The sequence below is a fragment of the Coenobita brevimanus genome, chromosome 22 (assembly GCF_032717465.1).
Source record: "Coenobita brevimanus isolate Jiangsu-jjx chromosome 22, ASM3271746v2, whole genome shotgun sequence".
In the NCBI taxonomy this organism is placed as follows: domain Eukaryota; kingdom Metazoa; phylum Arthropoda; class Malacostraca; order Decapoda; family Coenobitidae; genus Coenobita; species Coenobita brevimanus.
Window position 1 is genome coordinate 32,324,049 of NC_136975.1, and position 12,760 is coordinate 32,336,808.

General features: G+C 42.5%; 1 protein-coding gene across 1 annotated transcript in view; it reads right to left on the bottom strand.

Moving 5' to 3' along the window:
• LOC145392458 (uncharacterized) overlaps positions 1-12,760 on the bottom strand; it is a 164,378-nt gene that overhangs the window by 61,715 nt on the left and 89,903 nt on the right. Inside the window, exons 5-6 of the mRNA XM_080266858.1 lie at positions 6,947-7,070; positions 5,442-6,889 (exon numbers count right to left, since the gene is read on the bottom strand). Coding sequence (XP_080122984.1) covers positions 5,442-6,889; positions 6,947-7,070 — 1,572 coding nt within the window. The remainder of the gene's footprint in view (positions 1-5,441; positions 6,890-6,946; positions 7,071-12,760) is intronic.

The following is a 12,760-nucleotide window of genomic DNA, read 5'->3' on the forward strand; positions in this document are numbered from 1 at the left end:
CCAACAGGTCTGTACTGCCTCTGTGAATGATTTTCTACCAATTAAAGGTATATTAAATGCACTGAATTGTTTTTTGTCATAACTTATTTATTTATATATGCTCCTTTAATTTAGTGCCGAAAAGACAAGTAATAGGTATTGTCTTAGCTATTTTCGGGGGTGAAAATTCGGTAAGATGGAAAATTTGGTCATTCGAACCAGAGTAGAACCCCATATAGTTCGACTTGTGAAGGGTTTACTGTATGTTTACTGTATCAGTACTGGATTGTATTTTATGCATGATTTTAATCTTTTACTTATGGGTAATATTGTAGGAATGTTTTTAGGATAGAGGGTTGAGACAGACAGCATAGGGTAGTGATGTATTATCCAGATCAATGCCAAATGGATAGCCGATTGGGGGTACCAACACAATATCCGGCATTTTGCAATATCTGGTGGGTGGGGGGTTGGCTGGATTATGCTTGATAATTAAGAGATTACATTCAAAGAAAATGGCAGAGGTAATTATATGTTTCCTTTGATTTGCTTTGTATTTTTTGTGATACCTATGTTTTTATGGTTGGTGATTTTGTGGTATTTTGATGCATAATAGTTGATTATCTGCTTGTTCCTTCTTTCTAGGGCTGACTGTAACAAAAGCTTCATGGGTTGGAGGATGCTCCTTGGTGCATCAACAATCTGCACATTGTATTGGACTCGGGCATTCACTGGTATCCTAATAAGGGGTGGATGACATCAAGTGTATGTGGACTGATTTGACAGGCACTTTGTGCTCAAAGCATAGAGGAAGTGCAGGAACCTTGGAATGCCTTTAAGCTGACAGTGCCCCTGGACCTCTTACCTTCCTTGATGATTTGTACTCTTTTGTCTAAGATATGTTTCTGCCCCCAAGAACAAATTTTTTAATGCAACCGATCAACCAGGAAGATGTTGTGATGGTTAAGAAGCTGCATCAGCGTAAGCTGTATGATCACGTCCGTCCACAAATGGAAACCTAGCAAGACCTAATGGATATCTACAGCCAGTGAAGAAATCATGATTTACACATTTCTATAGGCAGTGAAGAATATCTTGATTTACACATTTCTACAGGCAGTGAAGAATATCATGACTTAGATGTCAATGATCCAGTGTCATTGTCAAGGCCTTCTAAATGTTGAAATTGCCATGAGTAAGGTTAACGGAGCTGAAACTGAAAATGTTGAGAGTGAGGTTAACAAAGCTGAAGTTGACTATATCAAGAGTGAGGATAACAGTGCTGTTGGTCCAAATCTGATGACTAAGAAATTTGGAAAAAAAAGATACACTCTTGACTTCCTGTTGAAGGCCTGGGTGAGGTCATGATAAATCATGCCTGACAAGCATCGGTACCTCATCTGTGCACTCTGGCCTGATGCAGCTGTACAGTGCTTGCAGGCAGTGACAAGAGACAGTTGCAGCTGTGAGTAGGCTGCCAGGTGGAGAGTTTGTGACAGAAGAAGAGATCATGTTGGTGCCTAATGAGGCTGAGGCAGATCTGGTGACTCTGGAGGCTGTAATGGAGAGATTTGCAGATGAACACAGCCTTGAAACAGAACAGCCAGCACCCCAGAGAAGTGAAAGTGAAGGTGATGGGTTGTGCAGTTTGAGTGTTTTGGACAATATCCTGTCTGCTGCTGAAACTCATAAATGACTAATGATACAAGTAATGTTTCACAAGATATCATAAGAGAAATGGGCTGAAGTGCATGTAAACATAGACAGAGCAGTGGAGTACTATGAAGACATGCAGATGGAGATGGTGAACAAAAATAAACAGATGGTTATCACTTGCTACCTTATCTCACCACACCAGTCCCTGCCAGCAGGGATTCATGGGAAAGTTAGTGTTAGTGAAAATGATGATGCAGTGTCAGTAGTGTCTACAGCTGACTACGAGAGTTTATGCCAGAAGTAGAGCAACAGCAGCAGTGGCAGAAAGAATAGGCATGGGAAGAAGACCATGCTGAGGGGCAGTAGGTGCCTCGATTTGGCCTCGGATCCATCCACACACCAAGCCAATCTGCCTCCACACTTCAGGTGACAGTACAGTATGGTTCTGTATTTTTCACTGTTCAGTACATTTAAGGGAATTTTGAAGTAATTACTACAGGCTTGGGAACATCAGGAGTGACAGGGAAGTGTGTTGACAATAAGCTGATTTTTCAGCAGGGTTTGTATTCCATAACATGATTATCCATTCTTCTAGCACTGTTCGTGCTCATGACCAGTTAGCTTCATTATAGACAAACCTACTGTTCAGTATAGCCATGCAGCAACTTTTTTGCTTCATTGCTTGCTTCACTGTTCCATATCATTGGTAACAGTAAACCTGCATTCTTTCATCCCTCCTTCATGATTTCATGCACTTCATTCTTTAGACTTCCATCTTTGCTCATCACACTACTTATATATCTGAAGGCATTCATAATCTTTACTTCCTGACCATTCAGTCTCCCAGTGCACACAAGACACCTATTTTATTTAGGGAATGAGACATTGACATCTATGGGAGAAAGTCATCATCCTTTCTGAGATATTATGAATGGAGACAATTATTGCATCTAATCCTTGGCTCTTTCCTTCAAGGATGATTCCTCTCATAACCACTTCCAATGCCTGCATGGTATCATGAGCAGCTTAAAGCCACTTCCTAGGTACTTTCAAAATTAACTAGCCAAAAGTGAAAAATGACTTTTTGGCTTTGCAAAAAGCTGCATTATGTTTTTGAGAGAGCTTGTCGACCTGCCTGTGGAGGGAACTACTAATGTAGTATTAATGTAAGTATAATCATAAATAGAGGACTTTATATTATCATCTTGTAGTCCAGCCAGTCCACTGCATGTTAGTTCAATTTATAATTATCATGCTTTTTGTTTATTTATATGTTCTTCTGTAAGGAAATTCTGAATATTATACAGTGACCTCTTGTCCAACACACATTTCTTCAATGCTAATTACCTTTAATATGGTGGACACTCAAAATATTCAGTTAAAAAAAAGTTTAATACAGAAAACTAACATTAGTACAATTTGCTTCAACAGATGTGCATGAAAGTTTTTTTTTTTTGTTTTTTTTTTTTTTATGGGGCGGGGAGGTATTATGGGAAGTTCAGAAGTGCCACAGCCAATGAGAATATGCATCGACCAGGAGGGGTAACGTCACTGATCATCAATGTCCTTGTGCCCTCTGGCATGCTAACACCATAACGTGCTACCTGCCCTTATTCTTCATGTCAGATTGTAATTTTGTGTGTTTGCCTGTTATTGTTTACAACATTGTAGGGATTCAAATTAGAGTTTTGTATGATCTTCATAATTTTCCCCATAAGGTTTATTATTTGTCCAGTATGGAATTAGTCCAGATACAGTAGTGTAGTCTAATCTAATTACCATACTGGATGTGAGGCCACTGTATACAGTGTATCATGTTATATGATACATCAGCGATTGTTGTGAGTAGGCAGTATTTGTTACCATATACATGACATAAAGTATATTTAAGTATATTTAACTCTTTTACGCCTATCAACCCGTCAAAATCTTCCACAGGAGTACCCACTGATGTTTAATAATATCCAGCTCAGTCCTTCATCATCCTTGAACATGCTTGGGGTTTCATTCACATGGAACTTATCTTGGAAAGATCATATTGCATCTCTTGTGAAATCTGCTTCCAAGAGATTAGGTGTGCTAAGCCAACTCTGTGCCTTCTTTACCCCAGCACAGTTGTTGACTTTATACACGGGTTTTATTCACCCCTGTTTAGGGTACAACTCTCACGTGTGGGGAGTCTCCCCACATACAGCTCTTCTCAATAGGGTGGAGTCAAAGGCTATTCGTCTCATCAACTCTCCTCCTCTTACTGGCTCCCTTCAACCTCTGTCTCTTTGTCGCACTCTTTATCTCTTTTCTGTCGCTACTTCAATGGTCACTGCTCCTCTGAACTGTCTGCTTGCATCCCTCTACCTCTACGACGGGCGTGTAGCACCTGTCTAGCAACAAACTATCATCCCTTTTCTGTCCAGCTCTCTAATGCAAGAGTTAACTGTTTCTCCTAGTCTTTCATTTATGCAACAGGTCAACTCTGGAACTGTCTCCCTCTGTCTGTATTTCCTACTTCCTATGATCTCCAGTCTTTCAAACGCAGTGTGTCCAGGCATCTCAAAATGAATGGATCTTGAATTTGGCACTTTTTAAAGTTATTTTTGTTTTTTTCTTGGAAGGACCATTCATGTAGGTTCAGCCTTTGGTTCCTTCTTCCTCGCATTAAAAAATAAAAAAAATCCCTGTATTAACCAGACATTCATTACCCAGACAATCCATTACCCTGATGCAGTGATCTGACTGTTCAGAACCGTTATCCTTACATTTTTCCATTTTCTCCAGCAAAATGCATGCATCTGGGTGGAAATTATGGCCACGCAAACATTTTCGTCCAGCTGGGCAGGAATAGCCCGGTGGTGCCACCCTATCTGGCTGGGAAGTTTTCCCAGCATCTGCTAGAGACCTCCTTGGTTGTTCTCAGTTCCTGCGTGGCGAGTGTTCTTGGACAGCTGTTATGGCGGCGCACTTGGTGGCTTTTGTGGTTGTTTCCTACCTGCTTCAGGTCTTGCTATTCCTTGCATGCCTCTTCCTAGGGTGTGCGATGATGGCCCCTCCCCCAGGGAAAACGAAGAGGGTAGTGCTGACTATTTAGAAGATTGGTGCAGGATGATCGAATCATGAGTGTTGACATTGGTTTTATTCTAGCCTACTGTACTGAACCATGATTTTATTCTGTTTTACCTTGATTTTATTCCATTTTACCATTTTGTTTTGTGCAGCCACTGCATTTTTCTTGTGTAACAGGTTTTTCATATTTTTTTTTATGGCCCTGCAGTGGTGATTGCTTGTTTGTAGTTGAAGGGTCTACTTGGCTATGGTAATTGCTTGGCTGTGGTTTATAGGTCTGCTTGACCAGGTAGAGTAGTGTTAAACAACAGGAACAAGTGTTGTTTGATATACTGTAATGGCCTTTTACACTGGGTTTAAAAGTTAGGTTATGTATGAAAGAGGGCCAGGGAAGAAGTTCATTATGTGGGTGGAGCCATTACTCCAACAAGCCTTTTGCTCTGTTGTGCTGGATAATCGAGGGAATACTGTATTTCCATTTTAAACATATATGGTATGAAATGAAAGTCATTACAGTGAGTAGAGTCATGAATCAATGTACAGTCCTGTCTGAATGCTGGAAGTATAAAATTATTACATAAGTATAATTTATTTTTGTAATGAAGTAGTATAACTTGTTGGCCTATGTAAGTATTCTGATGACTTTCAAAATACTGTACTGTATTTTCATGCATAACAGTGCTTTAAATATACAGTACTACAGTCATGGTTCAAACATATAAGAGAAATAGCTTGAAATTACTAACCCTGAGTTTGGTTCCACAGAGCAGATATGGAACACAGTGCACCCTGTCTCCACATCAGCATACAGTCCTCCTGGAATCTTGTCCACACAAGTGAAGCTGGTTTCAGGGAAGACAAAGGGAGGTGCTGGTGTTGTGGTCGTGGTTGCAGTTGGGGTGTCGACAGTCTGGACTGCGTCTAGTGTCCCCTGTCTCACTTCACCCTCGTCAATTACCCTGATGTGGCTGTCAGAGGGGAATTCAGCTGTCAGGACTGTTGGAGGTAGTTGAATGGGTTTGGCTGTGGTAGACAGAGCCATGTCAGGGGTCAAGGGGGGAACCTGATGTAAATTCGACGTACCTTTTTGAATGATGGTTGACGTTACTGGTCTCTGTCTTACTGCCTCCTGTGATCTGACTGAATGTGGAAGCCTGGATATTTCTCTCTCAGATTCAGCTAATGGTATTTGATCCGGTACAGGAATTAGGTGGTGTGTACGTCTCTGTTGTGAACTGGTTGTGAATGAAACATGATTATTTACCTGCTGCCTGGGTGCTGCCTGATTATTACTGCCAGTATTTACAGAGCTAGCTCTTTCTGTATTCATTACTGGTTCAAAATGTTGGCTAAGTCTAAACTGGACATCGGACTTTCTTAGGTTAGGTAAACCAGTTATCTGCCTAGATAGGGTCTGACCTTGTGATCTACCTCTAAAGTTAGTATTCTGTACAGGGCTTTTGGAATGAGTTCTTACAACTGGTTGTGGCTGTGGTTTGGTGGTTGGTTGTAATCTGGGGGTTGGCTGGTTGCCAGTATTGGGTTGCCTAAACCTTTTTCGACCTCTGGAAGTTGTCCTATGTGTGCCACTTTGTGAAGGCTGTACGAGGTCTGTGTTAGTAGGTCGAGAGGAAATAGTGGAGTCAGAATGTGGTAAAGCATCAGGCTCAAGTGAAGGTGAAGGAGAGAAACTTTTAGCTAGAGATGTCAGCTGTCTCTTTTGTCTATGAAGGGAAGTCTCAGCAGTAGCAGTAGGGGCCTTGGAGGTGTCAAGATGAAATACAGAGAGACGAGGCACATCTTGGAAGTTAGCAGGTGTTTGTACAGTGACTGCAGGGGTCGAGTTGGGGTTGTGGTCGTCCAGAATTTTGGCCGCCTGTGCTGCATTCTGTGCTTCGGCTGCCAGACGCAGGAGGGAGGGGCGTAGATGGGGAGCAGGCAAGATGGAGTGATCTACCCCCTGATCTAATGAGATCTGTGCCAGGGGAGTTTGGATGCGCACCCTGGAGGATGCCGAGACGGAGGTGGAGGTACGGCTGACAGTGAAAGGCAGGGGTGGGAAGGAGTAGGCTGCTGTCACAGAGGAGGAGGTGGAGGTTGACATACGGGTAGTGGATGCTGTCACTCCAGGAGGTATAGCAGGAGGAGGTGGAGAACTTGTAGGTGGAGGAAGGGGCTGTGGTTGTAAGTGAGGCTGAGGGTGGGACAAAGGCTTGGGTCGGGGCTGTGGTGAGGGCTGGGGACGGGTGACAGTGGGAGGTGTAGTGGGCTCTGGGTTGTGGGGAGGGATTGTTGGGGGGTCAGAGCTGCCCATGAGAGCCACAGTGGGGTCCAAGACTTGCACTTTGGCCGAGCTTGCTTCCCCTTCCGAGTCTCTGGGGGAGGGAAGGGGGAGATGGAGCTAAGCAGAAATATAGGCACAAACACCATAGAAACCCAAAGAGAAGCTGACAGAGGATGCTGTAGTTTGAACCTGATTACCAGATAAGATGGGTATTTTTTTGAAGATGTGAAAGATAATCCTGTTGCTCACCTGAATTATGTATCAAAGAAATATTCTAACCATGATGATTCTTTTCACCTTTTAGGTGCTAGTAATCTTCCTTAACTGGACCAAATTGTCTAGCATCAGCTACAGTAATATTTGAAAGTGAAAAATGAAATTCACTGAGTTTTTATCTGGCATAGGTGGCTACTTTTTTACACAATTAAGGACATAAGGTACTTTATACATACTCTTTTGGTACAGGTGATTTCACACTCCCTCTTCTATCTTTCTTTCCTTCATTCTTTCCTCTGCCTTCTGCCTGTGGGTGACTCTACACAGAGTGACAAGCCAAATGATTTCCTGTACACCAGGAAATCATTTACCATGCTGGGTGGTGAACATATGACCAAATTATGGCACCTGGTGGTTTAGTGAGTAATTCAGGCACTCCGACGGGATTGAGTCAGTGCGGGTTTATATCCAAGGGGTGGTTGGGGTTTATTGCTCATGTAATGCCACTCAGGGATGAGTGAGGCTGGTCACTGTTATCTTAAATGTTAGGACCAACTTGCCTAGTCCTGGGCTCCTATGCTTCTCATGGGGCACCATTGGATTGGATGATGGATGGATGAACAAACATCTTAACTTGATAAATAAGTACTCTTAAGTAAGCATATTATGGTACAGCCTGCAACTGATTACTTAAATGACAATCTTTAGTTTTAAATCTTGACAACTGCAGCACCACATATTATTTTTATTAAGATTCTTGACTTAATAAATGAATAGCATGGTACACTAAGCTATCCTTTCTGAAATTGTATAAAGGATGGTTATACTTTAGTTGTATGTGCTATCCTTTTCTAAACCTATTGAAAAGATAATACAATACTGTACACTGTCATTGTGACTCAGTGGGTACCATGTTCACCTTCCAGTCTGTGTGTGCTCTGAGTCTTGGTTTGGAACTTACATCAAGAATAAACTGCCTGTATGTACAGTGCATCCAAAATGGTTGGGATCAAGAGGCTTCCAGAAATTTGAAGTTTTGGGAAAACTGGAATTCTCTGTTATTACTGCCAGTTGTTGTTGTTGTTGTTGATCAACCCCAGTCTGTCTGGCTGAGCAGACCCATCAGTCACAAGCAAGCAGCTGCCCCTTCAGGACTCTCTCATGCAGTGAACTGATGTTCCTTGTATTCTCACAGTGCTTCGCCAGGGTGAGGCCCAGGGAAATGTTGGAGGTTTGGTTCCTGGATGGATGCTACATTTGTGTCCCTCCATGTGGTGTACAGGTGCACCATAGCAGACTTCACTTCATCCCGTAATTTGTTACCTTCCAGCATCGTAAATGTGTTCCTGGTTACAGGAAACAAGCTTATCATTCAGTGTAGAGCCACCCGAGATGGAAAGAAGAGTAATAAAAAGTGACAAGAAAGAATGAGAGAAGTGAAGAGGGGAGGGGAGGACAGACTTAGAATGAGAAAGAGGAAGGAAATAGTAGGCAGCATTACATCATGTGAGTGGATGATGGTTGCTACCACTTATCACAATATTATTGCCATTAGTACAGACATTCACCATGTTGCTATTCCCCTAAGTAATCATATATCTATGCTACAATTTCTTCCAGTCTTGGTGTTGATGGTTCAGGCATAAATATTACAAAATAAACATTGGCAGTATTTTGCCCTTGAGGACAAAATAACAGGTAAAAAAAAAGAAATTAATAAACCTCATAGTTCAAGCATACCCAACCTGAGCTAGTTTGGGTGACTGTAGACTGCTGCAGCACTTTGTCGATATAGTAGCCATGCTGGAAACTAAACCAGGAGTTTTTTGGGGGGAGATAAACATATTCTTAAAAAAAAAAAAAAAAATCCAGTGGACTGAATCCTTCAAAATTCTTTTGAAATGATCTTATTTTTGCAAATATGGAATTCAGATTTAGGGAACTGCACTGTAGTACTTTCGGCTTGTACAAGAATATATTTTTGCCGCAGTGACCCTTGAAATCCAAGTCTTAACATTTGTTCTGTCTATTCTGTGAGAGATATTGTTGTAAAAACTGGCAGACCCAGACTTGAAAATATGCTGTTTTATTGGTATCTCATTGCACTAAAATCTGTGATGAAAGTTGAAAAATAATCTGCAAGGTCACAATCCCATATTTTACTCCTAGCAAACAAAGTTGGGAGTGTCCTTCAGGAAGAAACTTCAAGCCATTTTCAACATGATGCAGGCATTAAAAATATTTATTAAGAATTGATGAGAGCAGTTAACAGTGCTAGGTACAAAGCTGTCACCCCAGTAGTTGCAGGGTCTAATCCTGGTGTAGGCAGCTGGCACCACTGGACTCTGGTGCCCATCCACTCAGTATGGGCTGGTAGGTAAAATGAGTACCAAAGGTAATATTTAGGAAAGGTTAGCTGTTGTAACCTGGATTATGTAGTGGTCTTGTGTCCCAGCATAGTGGGTGAATAATCCACCAAAAGCTTGATCTAGGTTATTGAGATGAGTACCGCAGCAAAGCGCCTCATGACATCTGCCCTCTGTCTTTGCCTTTTTACTAGGCATGATGACCTTCCAAATTGTTGATGTCTTTGTAAACCAATGTTAGATGACATAAATCCCACATTTATGTTTACAGTCAGTGGAGTTGCCAGTTTTGTTACTGGATGCTGGTTGTGTCACTGTGACTTGTTTATGTGTTCTTGCCCAGTGAAACTTGAGGAGGAAGCCTCTTACCAGTGTGCTGCTAAAACTTGCTCACTACAAGTGGAAAATGGGAATTTTTTTTTTTTTTTTTTTTTTTTTTTATGCGAGGAAGAAGGAACCAAAGGCATGAGCCCGCAGTAACAGTTCCCTCCAAGAGAAAAACAAAATACAATAGAGAGCCAAATTCAAGATCCGATCATTTTGAGATGCCTGGACACACTACGTTTGAAAGACTGGAGATCATAGGCAGAAGGAAATACAGACAGAGGGAGACAGTTCCAGAGCTGACCTGTTGCATAAATGAAAGACTGGGAGTAACGGTTAACTCTTGCATTAGAGAGTTGGACAGAAAAGGGATGAGAGTTTGCTGCCAGACGGGTGCTACGCGCCCGTCGTAGAGGTGGAGGAATGCAAGCAGACAGTTCAGAGGAGCAGTGACCATTAAAGTAGCGATAGAAAAGAGATAAAGATGCAACAGTGCGGCGAAGAGACAGAGGTTGAAGGGAGTCAGTAAGAGGAGGAGAATTAATGAGACGAAAAGCCTTTGACTCCACCCTATTGAGAAGAGCTGTATGTGGGGAGCCTCCCCACACATGAGAGTTGTACTCCACACAGGGGCGGATAAAACCCCTGTATAGAGTCAACAATTGTGCAGGGGTAAAGAAAGAGTGGAGTCGGCTTAGCACACCCAATCTCTTGGAAGCAGATTTTACAAGAGATGTAATATGATCTTTCCAAGATAAGTCCCGAGTAAATGAAACCCCAAGCATGTTCAAGGATGATGCAGGATTAATCAGAATATTATTAAACATTAGTGGGTATACCTGTGGAAGATTTTGTCGGGTTGATAGGTGTAAGAACTGAGTCTTAGCTGCATTAAAGACAACCATATTATTTTTACCCCAGTCAGAGATATGAGCCAAGTCAGACATTAGGTGTGCCATAGCCTCATCCCTTGTTTCTTGAAGTAACTGTTGAGATGGGCGTTGCGGGAACCGAATGGAAAGGTGAAGGGTGGAGTCATCAGCGTATGAGTGGATAGGGTTAGATGTACAGCTTAGAAGATCATTGATGAATAAAAGGAAGAGAGTTGGTGATAGGACAGAGCCCTGAGGAACACCACTGTTGATAGATCTAGGAGAAGAACGATGGCCGTCTACGACAGCAGCTATAGAACGACCAGAAAGGAAGCTAGCGATGAAGGCACAGATAGAAGGATAGAAACCGTAGGAGGGCAGTTTGGAAATTAAAGATTTATGCCAGACTCGATCGAAAGCCTTTGAGATGTCAAGTGCAATGGCAAAGCTTTTGCCAAAGTCCCGAAAGGAGGATGACCAGGAGTCTGAAAGGTAGGTGAGAAGATCGCCAGTGGAGCGTCCCTGACGGAACCCATACTGACGATCGGAAAGAAGGTTGTGATAGGAAAAATGCCTTAAAATTTTTCTATTAAGAATTGACTCGAAAACTTTTGAAATACAGGACGTTAAAGCAATTGGACGATAGTTGGAGGGTTGGGAGTGGTCACCCTTCTTTGGGACTGGCTGAATGAGAGCAAACTTCCAGCAAGAAGGAAAGGTACAAGTTGACAGACAAAGGCGAAATAGTTTGCCTAGGCAGGGTGTAAGCACAGAAGCACAGTTTTTGAGAACAACAGGAGGGACCCCATCAGGCCCATATGCCTTGTTAGTACTGAGGCCAGTAATGGCAGAAAATACATCAACTGAAGAAATTTTAATGTCAGCCTTGAGGAAGTCAGAGGGTCGAAGTGATGGAGGAACAGCACCGGAATCGTCTAAGGTGGAATTGGAGGAGAAAGTCTGTGCAAAGAGATCTGCTTTATCAGTAGAAGAAATAGCTACAGAACCATCAGAGTAGAAAAGAGGAGGGAAGGATGATGAGGTAAAGTTGTTAGAAAGATTTTTGGCAAGGTGCCAGAAGGAGCGGGAAGAATTCGAGTTGGAGAGTTGAGAGCATTTAGTATGGATGAAATTATTTTTAGTAGAGCGAAGAACAGACTTAGCACGATTCCGGGCAGAAACGTAAAGATTATGTGATTCAGGGGTGGGTTGGCTCCGGTACCTTTTGTAGGCCTTCTCCTTGTTGCGGACAGCATTAGAACAAGCGTGATTAAACCAAGGCTTTCTTGCGTTAGTCAAAGGATATGAGAAAGGAATGTATGCATCCATGCCCGAGAGAATAATCTCCGTAATGCGCAAGGCACACTCAGATGGCTCACGGCCATGGAAGCAATAATCATTCCAGGGAAAATCAAAGAAGTACTGCCTGAGGGCCTCCCAGTCCGCGGCTCCAAAATGCCAGAGACGACGTTTCCCTGGAGGGTCCGCAGGCCGTACTGGAGCGATAGGACAGGTTAAGGTAATAAGGTTGTGATTGGAGGAGCCCAACGGAGAGAAAAGATTAACAGAGTAAGCAGAAGGATTAGTTGTGAGGAAGAGGTCAAGTATGTTGGAGCTCTCTCCAAGGCGGTCAGGGATACGGGTAGGGTGCTGTACAAGCTGCTCTAGGTCATTAAGGATAGAAAAGATGTAGGCTTGTTCACCAGGTGGATCCGTGAAAGGAGAGGAGAGCCAAAGGTGGTGGTGAACATTGAAATCTCCAAGAATGGAGATTTCAGAGAAAGGAGAAATGGACAGAATGTGTTCCATCGTAGAAGTAAGATAGTTGAAGAATTTTTGATAGTCAGTAGAATTAGGGGATAAGTAAACAGCACAGATATATTTAGTCAGAGAATGACAGGAAAGCCGAAGCCAGAGAGTGGAGAATTCAGAAGAATCAAGTTCAGGAACACGAGAGCAAGATAAGTCGTTGCGTATGTATACACAACAGCCACCTTTGGCTT